Raw genomic sequence first — 23511 nt, forward strand, 5'->3', positions numbered from 1 at the left:
GGAGTGTATGGAAAATGATTCGTGTCTTTTGGGGGATCATAGAAAAATCAGGATTTTTATATGGGACATATTCAATGTTTTAATGCTATGTTTGCATTGGGGTGGCGAATAAAACAGCTGTCATTCCATAGTAAACAGCCATCATTCCACACTATGTGACATGTATAGTAGGGTACGGGTATATTTGGGCGCATATGAAAAAGGATTAGTGTGTGTGCTTGGGGGATCATAGAAAAAAATAAGTTTTTATATGGGATATATCATATATGCACTGCTTTAATGCTATGTTTACATAGGGATGGCGAATAAAACAGCTGTCATTTCACAGTAAGCAGCCGTCAATCTATGTCATGCCACATGTAAAATATGTGACATCATCTTAGCAAGAAGTGTGCTGAATATATAGTGCATATGTTTAAGATTTTATGAAATAAACATAAAAGTTCAATCTGCTCCCATTCTAGTCAATTGGCATTCCGTTTATGCAGACCAGAGTGTCATTCCTTTCAGAAAGCCCCGCCCATCAGCTCTGTATACACACAGCACACATTGCTGCAGCCAGTCACATGAATGTAAGATCAGATTCCCTCCCAGCCGCCCGAAGCTGTCAGTGACTTGGAGTCAGAAGAGAGAGCCAGGTGCAGTTCCGTATATACACTTATGCTGCTAGCACTTTGCACAAGTGACACCTTGTTGCATCTGCAGTGATACCAAGACCTAGTCCTATACACTAGATTTTCCTTGACTTCTGAATAAGAAGATGAAGTTCAGTAAGCTGATCTAACACGTGTGAACATTCGGCTTTGCATTGCCTTGTGCTCAGCACGAATAAGGGGATATTCCTAGTCTGCCGTGCAGAGCTCTGCTTCTGACCCTTGGATTTTGTCCTATTTAATGCTCATCATATGCCATAGTGATCAGTGCCAACGCCATGTGTTGAGTTGCTTTCAGTGACCTACAGGTGGTTCGACGGCTGTTACATTTATTGGGCACTACAAGTCAGAGCATGGCTGCTCAGTGGTGCTCTTGGTGAGCCAGATTGCCTTCTTGGAGGTAAAGAGTAGATATGTTTGCTTTTGGAGTACCTTCAGCTCAAGCTATGTCTCAGACAGAAGTGGACTTAGCAGGATGTGGCATTTCCTTTGCCTCGGTTCTGCCAGAAGATCCTGCCGAGCTGTCCTCCCTTGCAGCTCTGAGAAGAAGACGACTCTCAGGCAAGGAACCCAGAAGGAACTCTTACCAGTTCAACAGGAGAAGTTCAGCTCAACTCGAACTACTGGGTTATGACCCGCCAGGGACATCTTACTCCTCATGGTCCCCTGAGGAGCCCTCATCCTTAGAAGAGAAAGTAGACTCTATCCCTGTTATAGCTACTAACTCTACTAGCCTCTCATCCCATAACAACCAAGCAGATGGGCTGCCAGCTCAGGGGACCTTAGCCAGCATTGTGGACATCAGCTCAGAATCTGATGATGAGGCCACCAGCCCCAAACGTCCTGCAGTCTCTATCCTCAAACCTACAGCAGCAGAAAACAGGAGAGAACAGGAGGAAATTGAGGAGAATGAGACCAAAGCCGTGGCCACCTCACCAGATGGGAGATACTTAAAATTCAACATTGAAATCGGCAGAGGGTCTTTTAAAACTGTTTACAAGGGTCTAGATACAGAAACTACTGTTGAAGTGGCATGGTGTGAACTTCAGGTAAGTTTGTAAGATCATTTATCTGTCCTTTGATATAGTAACGTGCTGGAGCTTAGAATCTGTATGAACCTGGCCAGGCCATCTGTATTTCATTGAATTAATCTTTGTGTCTAACCTGACACAGAATTAATATAATATGTAGTGAAATAATAATTAGCTGTGATGCTGTATGAATGAGTCTGGGACTCAGGGTCGACAACAAAAAGGTCGACACACCTTATGTCGACACCAACTGGTCGACCCACCTTATGTCGACATGGACAAAAGGTCGACATGGACAAAAGGTCGACAGGAACAAGGTCGACATGGAAAAAGGTCGACATTAGTTTTTTTATGTTTTTTTGGTGTTGTTTTCTTCGTAGAGTGACCGGGAACCCCAATTAGTGCACCGCGTCCCCTCGCATGGCTCGCTTCGCTCGCCATGCTTCGGGCATGGTGCCTTCGCTTCGCTCGGCACAGATTACCGTTCCAATCGTAGTCCACGTGGATCGTTAAGTATGAAAAGGTTCGAAAAAAGAAAAAAAACATAAAAAACTCATGTCGACTTTTTTCCATGTCGACCTTGTTCATGTCGACCATTTCTCCATGTCGACCTAAGGTGTGTCGACCAATTGGCGTCGACCTAAGGTGTGTCGACCTTTTTGTTGTCGACCTGGAGTCCGGATACCGTATGAATTGTATGGCAGGAGGAGGGATCCCCACAGTAAAGGTTGCAAAACATTAAACAGGTTTCCTGCAGGGGTGTAATAGTCCACTCAGTACATCTGCTTACAAGATAGAAGTAAATATAAGCCTGCTGTAAATGCAGAAAGCACAACTGAGAATGAGGCATATTGCTTTAATACATGTAGTAAAGCAGGTGGCTCCCTTGTTAGCTCTTCCTGCTCTAATCATATCAGTCATTATGATACTGGACATTGCAGATATGAATCTGACGGTGTCTGACATAGGATCCATGGCACCTAGTATAGAGCTGGTACAAGTGCGCACTGATGATGCATACAGACAGTAACAGGCCACTTGCATGTACAGTCTGCAAACAGGTGATCAGAGGCATTTATTTCCGTGCAGGAGTATCTGCAGTCAAGTTGCATTGAACTGTGCATCAGGCTCATAGAGTTTGAGAAATGTTATTTTTGTGGGTATCAAATCAATATCAATTCTATTGGGGTAGAGATGTTGCACTGCACTGCAGAGCTTTCTGCCCGATCTTATTTTAGGAACTCTGAGATCAAAGATGATTGTGTTGTATCGGTAATGAACAGCGGTCACTGCCAGGAATGAATGTTAGTAGTGCCAGGATGTTTTGAATAATTCAGTGTTGCTGGCTTTATATCTGTACTCAGTCTGTATCTGTTGCCCAAGGAAGATTCATATACATCTCATTTCTGTACCCAGTCTGCATTTATTGCAGCAACAGAATAGGGTAGAAATGACAAACAGAGGATTTGTCTTCCATGCGATTGATCCTTTAACTGTAGTTTTATGACAATGCTGTACATGAATGTAGGCATCTAATACCCCTTTTCCACCAAAATCCTGGGTCAGACCCGGAACAGACCCCTTTCACACTACGGCTTGGACCCGGGTTACTCCCTGGTAGGCACTGTTTACACAACACACGGGTGCAGTCTTTCTCTTCTGCTGACACTTTCAGATGATATGATCTCCAAGCGCCATGAAATCCAGATCTCCACAGGATTAGGTCAAACTGGAATGGTCTAGACCCCGGAATGCCGGACCAAACCAGCGACCTGCAGCGGGGTAGGGGTGTCCCGTCCAGAAGGGTGTCTTTCACAGCTGTCACCAGGGAGACGGGCAGGAAGAGATTACAGCCTCCCCATATGTAGTGGGGATGGGATAAAAACCTGAACGGTCCAGAACTTACAGGAAGGTTGCAATCTTTCCATCCCCAACAAGGGCTGTCACAGACACCATTACATTTTTTACCCAATTCTAATGCTGTAAACAGGACCGGTCGGATGCCCCGAGTTACCCATTTATACTGCCGTTTAAACTGCCAATAACCTGAGTTTTAGCGGCAGTGGAAAAGGGTTATAAGCACATTTTACTTCTCTATTCTTTCACATAACTTTCCTTTTACTGGTTAAAAGCATTTCCCTGCTGCAGCTCCATATAGCCTTACATGTGTTCTCTCATGTAAGTCATGATACAGTCAGTGTTGTATTCTCCCCAAGTTTCCGTGCAGTATCTCCTACTCCCTCCCAGATGAATACTGCCTTCACAATAACGGGACTGTATTGTGTGCAGAAGGCAAATAGGACATAAACTGCATTTCTACACATATGTTGGTGACTCCTTCATATTGTGAGTATGTTGGTTTGATACAAATGAAGGAAATAAATAATGATGATGAGGAAAATAATGGTATTTTCTTCCATTTGTTGCTTCATCTAAATCTGCCAGTCACTGCAACCATTACAACTGCTCCATGCAAACATCTACTACATGACCCTAACAACAGTCCACAACAGGCACCCCTTACTTATTGTATATAATACACCTAATTGGAATCTATGATCATTAATAAGAATTCAGTATTAAAGGTTTTCAGTGACAAAAATAGGAGATAAGTCTGATCTAATTCATCCACTGAGATAATGATTGGCTCCCGAACTAAACACTAAAGCTAGGTACACACTTGAATGATGTAACAAATGAAGCGACGGTCATTCCAATTTCACTTACAATCATACAATCCCAGAACACACTATTTCTAGCATACACACTATGCAATCATTGGCACGAAGACACAATATATGGATTGTATCCAGTGAATTGTTGCTGCTGTACATACAATGCAATTATCATGTAGAACAGTGACAGAGTCCAACATATTGTGTGGTCGTTTGGTCCTGCGTACACAATACAAGATGTGTACCACATCGTACATCGCACCGTCCCACCTGACGTGCAGCACATCAGATAGGACGATGCAATGAACAACGCGTGCAAACGATAGATTGTGTGCGCATACTACTGAATAAGATTGTCATGCAGATCGATCGAAAGTAACAAGATTGTGCAATATATCATATAGTGTGCATCAATGCCACAAATGCGATCATACTTTGTGGTTTGTCCACATTCCTTATATGTACCAACCTCTGGAAAGTTAAAGTTTCTGCAGCTTGGATCCGATAGGCAACACCATCTATGACATGGCCTAATTGAAGCCTATGGACTTCTCTTCGCAGTGTTTCCCAGAGAGGGATCCAATTGGATCCTCAATGCAGTGATGCTGCATGAGGTGCGGGTCCGCCCCCAGCTCCAAGCAGTTCTGCTTGCCGGAGGGAGGCAAAGCTTTCGCTGCCTCACCTTTGTCTCTCTGTAAGTGCAGAGGAGTGCAATGAAAATGGCAAATGTTTACACTGATCTGTGTTATAATCAGCTATTTTCATTTCAGTATGACAGATGAGGCTGTGCCTCCCCTGGCTGCACGTCCCTGTGCTATGCATGCTATCAGTAGCAGGACATATCACATTCAAAATGCAATGCTTGATTCATCCTGCCCTTTAAGAATTAATTTGGGCTCCATTAATTCATTAATATAAAATATATGGGGGGGTTTTAATAAATAAATTAATTGGGCCCAGGTAAGGCAAACATTCAAGTTCGAGTTAAGATTGGCAGAAGAAAGATTATCTCCAGGATGTAAAAAGGTCAGGATGACAGCTTTGGAGATGGTTCCGTGAACAACAAAATACATTTGAGGCCTAACATCTGCAAGTTGTCTGGGAACTCTCCTCATTAATTCATACTGTCCTGTAACTTGTAGAGAAGCCATTGCCGCTGACTACCTGGGCATGAGTAGAGTTTTGTGTACTGGACGGAACAGGTGACGCATCTTAGTGCTCCTACTACAGTGTATGAGATATAATTGCACTGGTAGCCTCTAGAGCTTCCAGCTACCACATATAATTAGTCTTTGTGTTACTCCACATTACCCCTCCCTTATGCCTCATGTGCCGTCTGCTTATTTCTCCTATTATGTTCAGGTTATTTTCTCTTTTCCAATAATGTGAAAGGCCACATCATTTCTGTTCTCTTGTGGGTAAAGCACAGCATGTCACACCTCCTGTCTGAGCTGGGAAGATCTTTGTAGTACTCTATTTACTGTAACAGTGTATCAGCGAATACTAGTAGTCCCTTCCAATTACTGCAAACATACATGATATTGTCAAAACTTGACAAGGAATTGTGGCTTGTATTTAAAAGAAATATATTATCTGCCTTTCAACAGTATATTGATAATCAGAGGCTGTCTGCAGTGCCGCAGGAAATTGGTCTCTATGTCAGGGGTTATTGGAACGACAATGTATATAAAATATCATATGACTTCCTAAACAGCTCTCACATCTTTATCTGCGGCATAATGTTGTAAGTAGACAACATTGTGTGTGTATATGTACATATACTGGCTGGAGAAGATAGTTTTGTTCATATTTTTTTATTTATATTTAAAACAAATCTTTTGAATTAATTTGTTGCTAAAAACACATGACCGGGCTTCCAGGTTCAGTTCCCTAGCAAATCCAGTGAATGCATAAGCAGTACTGTAGAGACCAGTGGTGTAAGTTTGTCCCAGTTGGCCGGAGGCAAGAAAAATATTGGTGCCCCCCCCCCCTATATATCCGTGAGCCAATAAGATGCAGTTTTGAGATCCGAGTAAAACCGAACCCGCTCATCTCTAATTTTAACTATATGAAGCTACTACAAAACCCGTTGCAACTAGGCAGATCTATGTAGGGGTCCAACCACACACTACATAGATCTACTCAGTCACTCACAATGCTGATTATTTCTCTGACAATTAATTTGCAAGTGTCATATTCAGGATTAGAACCCACAACCTATTATACTGGAAGCATGCACCTTACTGATGGAGATATCTGCTCTTGCATAGGAAGTAGGAGAATTCTAACTATATGAAGTTACTGTAATTGTCAGAGAAATAACTTCATATAGTTAGAATTATCATGTTTCCTTTATAGGAGCAAATAGCTTCATCAGTAAGGTGTCTGCTTCCAGTGTTTCTATAATAAAGAGGGTGTGAATTGTAAGATGCAGTGACTAGTGGGGAAGTTGGCTACGGAAGAGATACCAGCTGCTGTCAATTAACTTAATTGATTAATGTCGCTGAACACACGGAACAGGAGGAGAGATGCCCCCCTTCAAAGCAGGAGCCCGGCGGCAGCTGACTCCGTTGCCTCCCAGAGTTCTGCCTCTTGTAGATACTCTGGGGTATATTCAATTAGTGATTTGACAGTTTTCCGATTCGACAGCATTCGTCTGTCGAAACCCTCCTTCCCGGGCACTGAATTCGACATATTCAATTTAAAAAGGATTCGACACGCCTCCAGTCGGAAAGGGACCAATGGTCGGATTGTGAGCGGCCGGGATTCGACTTCATGAACATCACAATCTGGTCAGAAAAAGGCTCCATTATTGTAGTCCGTGTACAAAAATATGATATATATGTTAAAAAGGCAGATTGCCCTTAAAAAACTATTCCACAAGACAGCTGACTGTGTAATGGCTGCTCTTCTCCCTGAAGTCTCAAGCATAGGAGTGGCTTTGGTGAAGTGTAACCTGGGAAAAAATGTTGAATCATGGGTATATTCCTTCCCTCAGCCCAGTAAAGAAAAAAATATTACGCAAAAAATCAAAATATAATAATGTGACTCATAAATACAAAAACACAATTCTATAATTACTTAAAATATAAATAGATATGCTAGTAGAAATCAAAAAACTAAAAAAAATTAAAGTATTTCAACTTTATTGTTAGCTCACGACAGAAAAACTTGGCGCAATGAAATTGTCGAAAAGTCACGTCAAAAACCACTGATACCGATTCGACAATCTTCAATTGAATATACTTTAGTCAAAAAGCCGGGTTTCTAACATTACAGACACTCGACTGTCCAAAAGTCGAAACGAATCCAACAGGTTTTTTGTCGAAAAGTGGCGTATTGAATTGTCTAATACAATTCGACAGGTTTTTTTTGTTGAAAAAGCCCCGTTTTCTGACAAAACGAGGGATTCGACACCAATTGAATATACCCTTCTGACTGGCTGGGTGTGCGGTAAGTAATGCTTACAGCTGCCTGCTAGTATTTTCCTTGTCAATTCCTGTTATGTTCTGGCTATTTTTACCATGCATCAGGTATTTTCACGGTATGCAGTTAAAATGCCGGCTGTCGGGATCCTGGCGCGCAGGATACCGACGCCGAAATACGTACAGCTGACAATGTCGCCAGCTGGAATCCCGGCACAGCAGGGCTATTCCCACTCGTGGGTGGCCACAACACCCATAGAGTGGGAATAGATACTGTGGCAAGCACAGCGAGCCCACAAGGGGACTCTTAGCGCTCGCTCTGCTGTCGGCATTTTGCCGGGCGGGAGGCCGCTGTGGGGATATTGACAGTCAGCATACGGTCCGCCAGTAATACGTATGTAATCCATTTTCACTCCATTGATGATGGACAGTGCTTGTCTTTGCCTTTTTCTATGTTTATTTCCTTGCTATGCAAAAATCAATAAATATACTTTATTTACAACTTTCCACTTCCAACTCTACATATAGCAATGACAATATCACCATTAACTAAAACCCTGAGCTGCCTTACTGGTAATTCAGGTCATGTGAGAGATGCTCTGCAGGAAAAATGAGTGAGATACAGTGCTGCTGTAGTTTTAGCTTTGTTGCATGTAATGGGGGGTCCTGAGACAATTTTCTCCCCATATGCTATAGTAAGACATATATTTAAGGTACAGTTTGGCTGTACAAAAGCTGCTAGAACCTCTTAATCTTTTGTTGTTATATTTAAAGTAGAGATGTGCGAGCCCACCCAAACTTCAGGGATTCCAGTGAATCTGAGTCGTAACTGGAATTTTTGGATCCTGAAATGAGGCAAAATGTCATCTTCCCAACACCGGATCTTGCATGTTTTGGATTCGATATAAGTCCCTCCCGTGGTGATCAGGCACAATTTCAGCATTGTAGAACATATGGAGATGGTGTCCGGGCCGGGCTGTGCATCTCTTAGGGACACTTTCCAAATGCAAAAAAAAGTTAAGGAGCACTGTTGAGGGTGTTGGGACTGAGCTGAGCGTCTTAGGGCCACATTCCAAACAAAACCAAAAAATTATAAGGAACACTAGAGAGAGTGTTGGGTTGAGTGTCTTAGGGGCACCCCACCTGCCCCCCCCCCCCCCCCCCAAAAAAAAAATTTTTTTTTTTTTATAAAGAGCACTGTTATGCAGCCAGTGACACTGTGAGCTTGCTGCAGCAGGAGAAGGTGTGGGGGACTGGGCTGCAGCACTTATTTAATTTCCTAGGGGCACTTTATTGTGCAGGCAGTGGTACTGTGGGGCAGTGCACTGTGTACTGTGGGGCAGGACCTTCAGGCACATTTAAAAAATGGTGCCAGTGTGTCTATAAGCGCATGAGTCACAGTAGTGTGTAATAATAGAAGCACTGTGAGTAGCAGTGTGAAGTTGTCATTTGTTAAAAAAATAGAAAAAAGTTTTAGTTATTTTTTTAACTTGTGTATGTTCAGAGCCAGGCAGTGGCACTGTGTTACAATAGTTCTCAGTAGGTGCTGTGCTTCTGTACTGATAATATAAGCACAGTGAGTCACAGGAAGTTGTCATTTGTAAAAAAAAAATAGAAAAAACTGTTTTGTTTTGTAAAACTTGTGTGTGTTCAGTGAGAGGCAGTGGCACTGTGTTATAATAATGCTCAGTAGGGCTGTGCCACCACATTAATAATATAGACGCTGTGATTCAATATGGATCACAGTCGATGGAAAAGCAGGAGCAGCAACCTAGTACTAGTGCTGTGGCTGCTGCCAGTCATGATAGTGCTACAGCATCTACTAAAGATGGTCCAGGAGGCTGAAGAACAGACTGTGTGTTCACAAATCCCTGAGGAGAGTCTAGGGGTGTCCACTTTAGTGTAAGTCTGACATTTCTCACACTGTTCTTGTAGAGAATCCTCCTTCCACCATTTCTGCACCCTCTTCAAAAGGGTGGATGAGCAGTGGGAGCCCAAAGAAACTAAGCACTTCTGCCATAAAAATGGCAGTCAATGTCGCTCAAGTGCTTGGTTTGTTAAACTGTGTATGTCCTTTTTAATATACAACATAAGGGTGGTAGGGCCCAAGGACCACTCCATCTTGCACCACTTTTCTTGTCACAATGGCCCGTAATTTTGGGGGCATTGGTGATGGTCTTTTTTGCATAGACATTTTTATTGGTTATTGCTCTAATACATTACCAATTTGCAACACATTTTTAAGCAGAAATAACTGCCATGTGTTTGTGCCAGCTAGCCTTTGGCCAGTATTGGTGAAGAATATTATTAGCTGTGAGGCGATCAAAATTCACTGGAAATTAATGTTAATGAGGTCAGTAATACTGTAGCAACAAACCCAAATTGCATTATTTTAGCTGTTTTTAGCATTCTCTAATCTCTACATTAAAGTGTCAGTGAGAAATTCACAAGCATTGCTCAATTTTGTAAACTTGCTTACCTCCCTTATTTGCAAAAACCTGCAACATTGTTTTAGCACGTACGCAAATACAGTAACTTAAAAGTGCTTTAGGTAAATGAGCCTCTTAGTACAACCTTAGGCACTTACTACTTAGAAACATGCTCAGCCACTTCAAAACAAGTTTGGGTAGTGTCTTTATCCATCAATCCCACATATTGTTTTTGTTGTCTAGCTGTGTTTATGAATATACTTTAAATAAATATTTTATAACTATACTATATATAACATATGGTATATTTATTTAGCACTAGCTGTCAGCAAATGCTCAGTTTGCATAACTGGCTCGTATTAGCAGAAATTACCCATTTATCTTATCCTGCATTTATAGATGCCAAATACTTTTAAAATAAACAGTTGAATTTGTTTGGTTGTGAGATTCACTTCAGGAACTTTAATTAGATGTTCAGTAGACCTTAAGGATTATTGGGGGTTATTCAGAGTTGTTACCAAACCAAAAAAGTTAGCAATTGGGCAACTCCATGTTGCACTGCAGGTGAGGCAGATATAACATGTGCAGAGAGAGTTAGATTTGGGTAGGGTGTTTTCAAACTGAAATCTAAATTTCAATGTAAAAATAAAGTAGTCAGTATTTACCCTGCACAGAAACAATATATCTCACTCACATTTAAACCTCTCGGCACATGTTACATCTGCCCCACCTGCAGTGCAACCTGGCTTTGCCCAATTGCTAACTGTTTGGATTTGCTAACAACTCTGAATAACCCCCATTATCTCAATATTTATTTGTGGCGCTCTTAACAGTATATTACCTGCTTTTAATTATTCTAATACAAGAGTATTAATTAAACAAATGCCAATAACCGTTATGTAGGTAAATGTAATAAATGATCAACTATATTTATGATATAGTCAAGTGAATCACTTGATTCCAGTGTGCAAAATGCTCAGCACTGCATAGAGGGGGTCATTCCGAGTTGTTCGCTCGCAAGCGGATTTTAGCAGATTTGCTCATGCTAAGCCGCCGCCTACTGGGAGTGAATCTTAGCATCTTAAAATAGCGAACGATGTAATCGCAATATTGCGATTACACACCTCGTAGCAGTTTCTGAGTAGCTCCAGACTTACTCGGCATCTGCGATCAGTTCAGTGCTTGTCGTTCCTGGTTTGACGTCACAAACACACCCAGCGTTCGCCCAGATACTCCTCCGTTTCTCCGGCCACTCCCGCGTTTTTTCCGGAAACGGTAGCGTTTTTTCCCACACGCCTATAAAACGGCCTGTTTCCGCCCAGTAACACCCATTTCCTGTCAATCACATTACGATCGCCAGAACGATGAAAAAGCCGTGAGTAAAAATCCTAACTGCATAGCAAATTTACTTGGCGCAGTCGCAGTGCGGACATTGCGCATGCGCATTAAGCGGAAAATCGCTGCGATGCGAAGATTTTTAACGAGCGAACAACTCAGAATTACCCCCATACTTTGTACATATTGCTGAATTGTGAGCGTGCTGCCATAACACTCCTCAGTACTATTCGGCAAGGATTAGACTCACCAGAGTTGATTTTTTTAGTTGAACTCTGCAATGACTAGTAACAATTCTGCAGTTTGCTCTGTGATTTGAACGTCCTGGAATATGAAATGTGTGCTCCTTGATTGGAATGCTGGTAAGAGATTTACAAAGTATTTAAGAACAGTTAAGCTGATTTTTTTCTTTAACTCTTTAATGATATTATGTCTTCAGTTTACATTCCGTGTGGCAGAGCATTAGAGCCCACCTAGCAGGCAGTGCTGGACAGACTCCGTGATGCATTCTCTTACATACTATATATAGGCCTGTCAGTGCTACCATGCATAAGATATATATTGCGCACACAACAGGCGCGTGCCATAGGGTTAACGCAACACTGTTTTCTCTCTGAGCTCCTGCCCCCCAGTGCAGGACTACATTTCAATTTATTTCATCACTCTTCTAATATAACATGATTTTCGATGCAAGTACAACATGGCAAAAACATCTTTGAAGAAAGGGTCTGTGACTCATTAATTGTGGTTGACACAATGTGGTTACAGAATTTTAGTATTATAACAGTATACCGCAGGCTTTACTAGAACGTGAAATGTAGACTATCATGTCAGATAGACACATACTAATGACCTTACATAACGGAGCGTCAGTGGTATAAAAGATAGCCTGTGTCAGATTTACTTTCCTAGGTGATTCTTTTCACTTACTGTATGTACTGTTGTTACCGTGTTTTACTTATTTCTAGGTCTCAGCTCTGTTAACAGCTGATTGTTATATCTGGATATATGTTTCCATCACTACAGTATGTTTCAATAATATTGTGATGCATGTTGGTATTGTAAAGCATTTTATATTTATAATAAACTTATCTATTTATGCTTTAATTGTAGTAGGCATGACATACAAATCTCTTATCCTTACATGCTATAATATTTTCCATTATTGCCTGTTTTCCCTGCTCTGTTCATACTGCATTACTATGATCCTCTGTATTCCTGCTTTCTCTACAGCTTTTCTCCACTTTGGCCATCTCCCCAACCTTCATACATTTGGATTTCCAGCAAACTGGACTCTGACGTTCCCCTGTACCTTCCTCCCTCCTTCATAAATACTGCCTTGTCTGCATCCAGTCTACACTCTGACATCATCCACGCTGCTTTATTCTGCACACAGTATCTGCACTCTGCGCCTAATTCAGAGTTGATCGCAGCAGCAAATTTGTTAGCAGTTGGGCAAAACCGTGTGCACTGCGGAGGAGGGGGGAAGGGGGGCAGATGTAACATGTTAGATTTGGGTGAGGTGTGTTCAAACTGAAATCTAAATTGCAGTGTAAAAATAAAGCAGCCAGTATTTACCCTGCACAGAAACAAAATAACCCACCCAAATCTAACTCTCTCTGCAAATGTTATATCTGCCCCCCCCTGCACTGCACATGGCTTTGCCCAACTGCTAACAAATTTGCTGCTGCAATCAACTCTGAATTACCCCCTCTGTCATTTCAACATCCACCCTTAATCCCCAATCTACTTTCGTTCCAATCAAATCCTCTTCCATCCCTTTCCCCCTTTCCATCCTGACATTCCCACAGCCAGGGACGTCTACAGCTCTGCCGGGCCCAGGTAATGGGAGGGGGCATGGCCAGCGTGGGAGGTGTGGCCAGGCCCCTTCCTTACAAAATAAGAAAAATACTTCTAATGTGCCAGCATGTGGGGTTGAGGGGGGGTTTGGGGTGCCTATATTAGATTTGGTGGATGGCAGGGGGCAGGTGCAATCACCTGGTTGACTGACTGTCGCTGCTGCTACCTCTCTCCCTAGCTCAACACACTGCAACGTCAGCCCTCTACCCTTGCCTGCCCGCTGTCTGCAATGGGAAGGGGGGGGGGGGTTGGTTAGCGGGACCTGGGACACCTCAGGACCGCTCCAACAGCCCCGGGCCTAGGTGAAGAGTACCCGCTCCCCCCTCCCCTTCTTGGCACTACTGCCCACAACCTGTTTCTGTTCTTCTGACTTTTTTCCACATTTCCTCTTCTTTCCTAACTTTCTTTCCTGGCCGCCTTAGAGTTTCAGTTGTGTTGCTTGTTTCATTGCTTGCCACCTTTCTCATTTCGCCTTGGTTTGCGTTTTAACAAGAATGCATAATTTCCAATTGTAAAGCGCAATGGAATTTGCTGCGTTATATAAGAAACTGTTAATAAATAATAAATAGATACTGCCATCCCTTCTTCCCAGACTTTCTCCATACAACTTGAAATATCGCCATCCTCCCTCTGACCTTAAGTTACCTAGTTCTGATGCGTGTAACCTTTCTCAGTCCTACTTTCACCACTTTAAACCTCTTTATTTTACAATTTTTCTGCTCTTCTCTATAGTACGTCTGATAAGCATTCCTTTAGTTTGTTTGCAAAAAATTACTTCTATTCTGCTTTATTCTGCTTTGACTTTCCTTCGGCCATCATCTGTTCCACTGATATATTACACATCTGCATAGGGACATGATATGATGAGCAGTCTTAACACTAGTCTCAGAATTTATCTGTTACATCTCCTCTTTAACCCCTTCAGTTTTTTTCTTGAACATCTCCCTTCTCCTTACCAGGGGTGTAGAGAGCCACCCCGGGCCCCGGTAAGGGGGAGGGGGTGTGGTTTAAAAAATGGGTGTGATGACACCCTCTTTTTTAATATTATGTAAAAAATAAAATAATTGTGGGCTCCATGGGGGGAGTGGGTTGGCCATATTAACACGGGGGGGGGGGGGGGGGCAGAGGGGAGCGCGGGGGAGGGAACCCACTTCCTACCTTACTTGATCAGGAAACGGGTCCCTCCTCCCTGGCCAGCACCATCTTCCCGTTGATATTTGGGCAGATGATGCTGGCCACTAGAGTGCACAGTGCCAGAGTCTTTGCTTTCAATGTGCAGTACCATCTTTCCACACAGCAAACCCGGGCCCCTCCAGCAGCCCGGGTAATTTGTATATCACCCCTTCCTGCGCCACTGCTCCTTACTGCAGGGCAAACGGTAATTTCTCAGTTAAAGACCTTGATGTATTAAAATCTTAAATAAGGATTGCCATCATATTCAAATTGTCATCTAATTACAGGAACACTTGTTGCACGCATTCACTTCGATAAATTATTACTACAAGACATGATTACAGTAATTCTTTATTTCTTCTTCAATAAACTTACATACTGACAGTTATTTACAGGACTGAAGAAGTGGTACTGGGCAGATGGCCAGTACTAAAATGCAGATAGGTACAGTCATGGATGTGACTGAGTGTGTTAAAAGATGTCTACATAAAGGAAAACTTATGATGCAATATTGAGGCAGCTCTATCGCCAAGCAGCCAGAACCCCACAGTTGGTTACACGCAGCCATTGTTCTGGAACACTGCCAATTGAGAGGGTTTTTAAACTGAAAATGCCACCATTTTCCATTATTCACCAATAGCACAGTATAATTTCTTGAACAAATTAAGGGCCTGAAAACTAAATTGCAATGTAAAAATTAAGCAGCCAGTATTTACCATGCAATAGGAAACATATAACACACCCAAATCTAACTCTCTCTGCACAGGTTACATCTACCCCACCTGCAGTGCAACATGGTTTTGCCTAGTTGCTGGATAATTTGCTTTGCTTCCAAACATGAATTCGACCCTAAAATAAATGCAGCTCTTCTCATTTATTTATTTTTTTAGTGAAGAGTATTTCAAATTCAGATAAATAATTTTGCAATTATATTCAGTAAGTGTGTCTCCTTTTTGATTGTGATGTTCCAAGGTCCGCAGAGATTGGCTTGTTACAGGCTCAGACGCTTCCACTCAGCAGGGATGTGAGCCTGGAAATGTCTTAAAAAATGTTGCCAGCTATGGGATAGTAAGTGCTGATGATGAAACTACAACTAGTGCAGAGCAGTAAGGGTTAAACAGAGATCAGCCTCTCTGGCAACAGTAATTCCAGAAAGTCTTCCCCACCCACAATCCGTGTGTTATACTGTAGAACTCCGCAGGACGAACATCTCACACTGTCCACATAACTATCCAAACATAGATATAAATAGACACTCGTTATATACTGACGCTCTGGGTAAACCTTGGACATGATCTGATTGCTTCAAATCTCTAGTGTTAGAGCCAAAAATGTTCCTATAGTACATTCAGCCAAATACTGCAATAAACTGGCAGTGATGGGACAGGGAGAAAGGATCTTGTAGAGAAGGTCTACCCAGCTGGTTGCCTGTACGCTGCATGTGGCCCTTATGGACCTTCTGTGGCTCTTGCTATACAGAGGAACTTCTATAGCCTGTAGTCATATTAAGAAATGCAAAGTACCTGTGTGCGTACATAGAGAATGCATATAACATATACTGTACTGTATACTGTAGGTCCAATTTGATATTCTATGTCCTTTTTTCCTATACTTGAATGCCCACCTTCGTGCATACTACATACTACTTAAAGAGGAGAGCAACAGGGGCGGTTCAATCACAGTAATCAGCAGTGCCAGAGCTATTTTTATATATATATATATATATATATATATATATATATATATGTGCAAAAGTTTTAGGCTGATGTGGAAAAAAAATGCTGCAAAGTAAGAATGCTTTAACAAATGGAACTGTTAATGGTTTATTTTTATCTTTTAACAAAATGCAAAGTGAATGAACAGAAGAGAAAACTAAATCAAATCAATATGTGATATGATCATTCTTTGCCTATCCATAATGCAGTACCATCAGAGAGGCGTCTGATTGGCTACAAATTTATTCTGCAGCAGGACAATGACCCCAAACCCATAGCCAATGTCATTAAGAACTATCTTCAGCGTAAAGAAGAAGAACAAGGAGTCCTGGAAGTGATGATATGGACCCCACAGAGCCCTGATCTCAACATTATCGAGTCTGTCTGGAATTACATGAAGAGACAGAAGGATCTGAGCAAGCCTACATCCACAGAAGATATGTGGTTAGTTCTCCAAGATGTTTGGAACAACCTCCCTGCTGAGTTCCTTAAAAAACTGTGTGCAAGTGTACCTAGGAGAATTGATGCTGCTTTGAAGGCAAAAGGTGGTGACACCAAATATTGATTTGATTTAGATTTCTCTTCTGTTCATTCACTTTGCATAGTGTGTGTGTGTGTGTGTGTGTGTGTGTGTGTGTGTGTGTGTGTGTGTGTGTGTGTGTGTGTGTGTGCGTGTGTGTGTATATATAGATATATATATATATATATATATATATGTAAATACTTTTTTCCGGAAGAATAGCATCCCTTCTAGGCTAATCTGAGCTTCCTTTGCATGAACATGTTGAATTTTTATTAGACAGTTGTATTGCTATTGATACTGTATATCATTAAAAGCTTTCCACCATAACACTTAGGATGGTGTGTGTTTGTCTATCCACTGTCCTGGCACATGAGGATCTCATTTGGCAGGAATTCAACAAATTAGAAAGAATCAGTTCTTCATAAATAATATTAAAAGCAAAACATGTATTGACTTATTGCGCACTGTCAAACAAGCTAATATTTCAGTACTGTTATAAACAAACACTAATCCAGGAAATATAAATGACAAATCTAATATTATTAGTCAAGTGTTTGTACACATGGGCATGCAAATTACATATGTAACATGTCTTCTTTAAGCTTGCTAAATGCGATTAAATGCTGACGGGCCAGCAAAAATGAATCTCTTACAGCGATACCCACATATACTCTGTAATGAACACATTAACCATTGCCTGCAGCATTCGCTAGCATTATCATTTTGTAAAGTATAGTAGCATATAGAGTACCTCCCAACATTTCCTCTCCAGAATCCGGATGCGGCGTGGCCTTATCAAAATAGGTGCAGCTGTGCCATGATTGGGCAGTGGCCATGCTACCAAGGGGCATATCTAACACACCTGATGTGGTAGACTGTGCCTTATCTAACCCCTCTCCTTTCCAAACACTGGGGATGAGATGGGGGGAGATGTATCAAGCCATGAGGCGAGATGTACTAGCATCCGAGATTGCTGGAGGTGTGGGATGCCACTGCTGTAAACTAGCATACTATTTGTAAATAAAATTAAGTAGTCTTAGTTACGTACCTTTGCAAATATATACTCACCACAGCTTCTTTTAAGAGTTGTCCTAACTCTTAACAATGAAAATGCCCACAGAATCATACGCTCGACTACAGGGCATGCGCACTGTTAAAAACAGCAAGATCCATCTGCAAAATGGACTTCCATGCAACACTGCATCAAGTGGACAGTCCTCGAAATAATGATCAACAGACTGTGCTGTGTGCGCCAACTCCAATATGGTATTAGACTACATCCAGCGCAATGTGGGTGAACACACTTATCAGTAGAATAAATTGCTGGTAAAAAAAAAACAACACTTTTTGCCACATTTCTTGTGTATTGTTTATTTAATATGTTTAACTGAATGTACTTTATCCCTTTGTCTATTGGAGCATGTGTTAAGCAAATCTGGAAGCAGTCAGCACGCATTTGTTAAGCAAAGTTATTACCTGTCACTGCTAGTACTTCCCATGTTACATGCCATAAATATTGCTAAAGCTGCATGAAACACCTAGAAATGCATGAGAATAATTCCTAAGAACATTCACATTCTGTCTAATGTATGTCCTTGAATCTGCCTACACTGGCGTCTGCTACAGCATAACGACACTTCCATGTGTACATGGTATATACTTCAGTGACTGGCCAAGCCTGCGGAGTGGTTATAGTTTTATACAGTACTGATTATGTACCTCTACCTGCAGGTAATAGGTGAGGTACCTTGTTTTCCTGTTTTGTTTCAACAGTTTTTTATTTTTTTTGAATGTACTTTTATGATCCTTGCAAATGCAAGTTCCTGGCCTGTTCCAATGGCTTTTCTGACCTTGTGCAGGCTGGCTGACTTTCTAACATGTGTGAAGTGCCTGAGGCGTCTCAGTCAGTGGTATGCTGCAGTACTATCAGCTCTGTGGAATGTTCTGGATCCTTAAAGAAACCTTTAGTCACGTATTTATACTAGTGTCCCCATAGTGCAGTGTCTGACCCTGTGATGTCCTGTGATACTCTGTGGTGCCTGTACTGCTATGTGCTACTACATACTAACCTTTAGTCGCATGTCTTGCATATATATACTAGTGACCTCATAGTGCCATGTCTGACCCTGTGATGTCATGATGTGATACTTTGTGGCGTCTGCAATACAACTGTACACTAGGCCCAGTTTTCTTCAACCCCCTCGCTATGTTATTACACAGAATTTATACACAAACTATGCTTTTTTTTAATGGGTTAAGGCAGGGGTGGGCAATTATTTAAGCTGGGGGGCCACCGAACAGTTTCTAATGAATATCGGAGGGCCGCTCCCCCCCCCCCTTCCCCGCAGGCACAAATAAACATACAATGTATAAAAACCACTATAAGCCAGTATTTAAAAAAATCCCAAAAGAAAACAAAACAGTGCTGAAAACAAAGACATCACCCAGTATTATGGTGTTATTGATAATATTAGCAGCATGATAGGGGCAGTATGTGCCACACCCAGCCATCTTAATTTATTATAAATTACCTCCCCTCTCCCCCACCCGTCGACCGAGTCTCCCCGATTTGTGAGGCACAGAACTGACTAATACTGCAGTCAGTGAGAGCACCGGAGACAGCCAGTCACTGGTTCAGCCTGTTCTCCTTTGGCGCTACCCTTGCACCTCGTCCGGCTCCATTAAAACCCCATGCGAGAACTACCTGAGGAGCTGCAGGAGCTACAGGCAGCCAGCCCAGCAGCCAGTCTCCCACTCTCACGTTAGGACTACGCAGCTGCCTCAACCGCGGCAGACACAACCTGGCTGAGCTCCAGTCCTCTGTAAAAAAATGAAATACATCGGTCAGCAGACCGGCTGACGTGAGGCATCACGTGACTCGACCGCGAGACCCGCGCCCAGGATTTCCTCAGCGGCGCCGGCAGCAGCTTTGGAGGTGCTGCAGCGCAATCACAAACAGCTCAGCCTGTCGGGCCACTTGTGATTGTGCGCTGGTGGGAGGTAGCGGGCCGGGCAGGATCGGTTTGCGGGCCGCATCCGGACCGCGGGCCGTATGTTGCCCACCCCTAGGTTAAGGTCTGCTAACTTCTAGGCTTAAAGAGACAGGTGCTCCTCCATTCATATCAACTAATGGGCGCCTGGAGAATTAGACCCTTTTAGGCAGTGGGAAAATTGCCACTCTCACATTTGGGCAATCCAAGCAGTTGGGATCCTGCAGGTAAATACGGTGGGTTAGGGATAGGGGGTGGGTTAGGGTTAGGCACTAGGGTTAGGGTTAGGCTAGTTAGGGTTAAACTTCGGGAAGTGATGGTTAGGGTTAGACAGTGGAAGGGGTGGGTTAGTGTTAAGATTATCGGCAGAGGGAAGGCAGGGACATGCGGTGAGATAAATGGCTCAGGAGGCACTGGCTAGTACCAGAGCCATATTTATACACAATATATGTGCCCACGGGTTCATGTGGGTATTATGCACAGGTGCAGCAGTATATACTGCTGGAAATTTGGTGAGTTTTGAGTAGAGATGTGCGGAGAAGATAGGTAGGGGAGGCACTGCTTCACCTGCTATAGACTTTTTATTCCAGAGTTTTGACTATAAAAATCATTAGAATAATACAAAGAAGATATTTCTAACAGTTTTAATAATGTATGTTTCATATACATTATACAGTCAAAACTCTTGCATATACGTTAGTATAATAGGAAAGGCTCTGCCTCCCCTGCCTCACCCCACCGCACGTCACTGAGGGAGGGTGAAAATACTTACCAGGATCTGTAGGTATTCTGGCCACTAGGATTCCGCTGTCAGCCTTCTGACTGTCGGGATGCCAGGATTTCGTACCCTACCCAATGAGCCATACGGAGAACAATTAATAGATTTTAGATCTGTAAGGAAATAACAAGTTTCCAGTCTTACACTAGAAGAGAATGGTGCCAAATGGCTATAGAGACAGTAGCAGTAGGCATACTTACATAACTATGCAGCCGAGAGCGGGGTGATGATTCCGCATAAAGAACCTAGTCCAACTTTTCAAAAATATAGTTTGGGGTGAGGTTGGTCTATACTGCTAGGAGGACTGCTTTAAATTCAGTAGTTTCCCAGACATTCCATGAGACTAGGCAAGTGTGGCCACATAAAATACAATATAACAGTGACTGTAATAGTTAAATTGTCATAAAGATTGTAGGACACATCCTAGGACTTATCATGCTATATCTGTATTTCACATATGTTGGTTTTATTATAACAATTATTATTAAGTATAAAAAAAAGTTTATACATATTGCTGATACATTATGCCGGTGGTCACGTGACTGACACCGGCATCCCAAAAATTAGAATACTGACAGAGGACGGGGTATTTATTTTAAACACACCCTTGCCCCCTACTCTAAACCTAACATACCTAGGGGGGGGGGGGGAGCTAGGGCAAAGATACGGGGGGGGAGGGGGGGGGTGGCGGCTAGGGCTAAGAAACTGGGGGTGGCTGCTAGCGCTAAACCCACCCCCACCCATCTAGTATCTAACTCTACCCCCCCTACCAGGCCCTAATCCTAACCGTCACCCCAATACGTACCTTCGGGATGTCGGCGGTCGGTTCTGACACCGGGATTCCTAGTGGTGTCGGGATTCCGGCATTACATGGCTACCATATGGATGTTCTTTTGATGTGGTTGTTGATTCTTTCTTAAAATAAAAAACTCTCTCTAGGATATAGAGAAGTGTGAAGTGTCAGTTTTACAGCATAACAGTTAAATTGCTATTGTGAGGTTTACAGGGCTTGTAGTGTCAGTGTCCTTGTCATCTGCATTGCTTGCAGATTCCAAGCATTTTATTGGCAGGTTACAGCCTTTCTTATAACACAGCTATAAAGAATGTTTGTTGTTGTTGTTGTTGCTGTTACATCAGAAGTGCCTTTTTTTCTTAGAGCGACACATTTTGCTCAAAGTGAACTAAACTAAAACAAAATATTTTGAGCCATTTCAAGCTCTGTCCTGACCCTGCTCCCCAGGCACAAGAAGCCGTACCAGCAAAATGCATCTCAGTCCAAATGGGTATGAATGCATAAGAATTATCATTGCACATGTGCAGATGAAAAAGATGGACTCTGAGGGGTGAAAAACACAAAATAAATGTATCTCCTTTCTGCATGAACCCCAGAGTGCGTTTGATACAAGGAGTCCAGTGACTTTAAACAAACGAAGAGCAGGACTGTACACACTGGCAAACCTCGTATCACAGCCTTTTCCTGATTACAGTGGCACTTTCATAAAACAATTATAGGAAAGTATTTATCATCTTTGTTGCTTTTGATTAGTGATGAGCAAAATTTTTAAACTGTTCTGTAAAATATTTTCATGTTCAGCTTTCCCAATCCAGTCCCAAGTTCACCACACAGCAGAATTAGGGGCTAATTCAGGTTGGATCGCAAATCACGATCCAATCGGAATTTTTACAATTGCCCTGCAGGTGCATGCGCAGCCCCCCGTCCTGCACATACACCCGCACTTTCTACGGAGGGACGCAGAAAATGTAATTGCCTCTGCCTGTCAGTCAGGCAGAGATGGTCGCAGGGCAGGGGGGAAGGGCGGGCAACGCTCCATTTTCAGGGAGGAGACAGAGTGTTGCTGGGGGCGGTGTGGCGCAAACGGGGCGGAGTCGGTTGAACGGGGGCGTGTTTTGGGCGTGATCACGGTGGTTGTGTGACATCACATGCAGCCGCCGTGATCAGGGAGAAGGCGATGGGACTCCTGCGGGCTCAGCCAAGCTGCCCCGCCAGGAGGCTTCCAGTATTTCTGCTAACAAGCAGAAATTACGATCACTTGCAATTTCTGCTTGTTGAAGGAGGGGGAGGCTTCGGTCAGCATGCTGGGTGGCCTTGCCCAACGATGGGTGGCCCCCAGCATGCTAGGAAAAGGACTGCAAATTCTGCTGATTAGCAGAATTTGCTATCCTTACTGAATTAGCTCTAAATCAATGTCGCATACCAGCTTTATTGAACCACTTTGCACTTTGTAACTTGTTTGATCACATTCAAGCTTAAATGTAAACATTTATAAAGGTGTTTTGGGTAACTTAGAACTGCAAACACAGTGGTTTTCGCAGTTTAAATAAAAAGAGTAAAATCATTTATTTGCTAATGTATTAAAAATAGTTAATTTTCACATGAAACTCAAACTGTATGGAACTCTGAGTTTTAAACATTGAGGTATATTTACTAAGGTCACGATTTTGACCAAGATGCCGTTTTTTCTTCAAAGTGTCATTTCGGTAATTTACTAAGCAAAAATCTCGGCAGTGATGAGGGCATTCGTAATATTTTGGAAGTCCTAGGAAAAAATCACGAATCAATACACCATCGGTCAAATACGCCTGCAATTTGGTAGAAATCGGTAATTTACTAAAAAGTGCAAATCACAAACACTGCCGACAATAGCCAAACACTGCCGTGCAGAAATACAATTCGTGAAAAAGTGCTAAAAAAAACCAGACCTGCTTTTTTATCCCGTGTTTGGATAGGCATGCAGGGATCCATGAGATCCGTGCATGTTTATCAGTGGGAAGGGGATGGGAAAGTGTTTATTTAAAAAAAAAATTGCGTGGGGTCTCCCCTTACAATGTAGCGCCTATGTGCTCCATTGTAACCAATGGTGGGAACTTTGTGGCCAGCGGTTGACCGAAAGTAACCTCACCGC

At 42.5% G+C, this 23511-nt stretch overlaps 1 protein-coding gene across 2 annotated transcripts in view; it reads left to right on the plus strand.

Annotated features, from left to right (window-relative positions):
* The first annotated feature begins 573 nt into the window (after nt 1-573).
* WNK4 (WNK lysine deficient protein kinase 4) overlaps nt 574-23511 on the plus strand; it is a 213054-nt gene continuing 190116 nt past the window's right edge. For both annotated transcript variants that reach the window (XM_063960049.1, XM_063960047.1), the window contains exon 1: nt 574-1702. In XM_063960049.1, coding sequence (XP_063816119.1) covers nt 1067-1702 — 636 coding nt within the window. In that variant the 5' untranslated portion in view covers nt 574-1066. The remainder of the gene's footprint in view (nt 1703-23511) is intronic.

Source organism: Pseudophryne corroboree, chromosome 3, assembly GCF_028390025.1.
Source record: "Pseudophryne corroboree isolate aPseCor3 chromosome 3, aPseCor3.hap2, whole genome shotgun sequence".
Lineage (NCBI taxonomy): Eukaryota > Metazoa > Chordata > Amphibia > Anura > Myobatrachidae > Pseudophryne > Pseudophryne corroboree.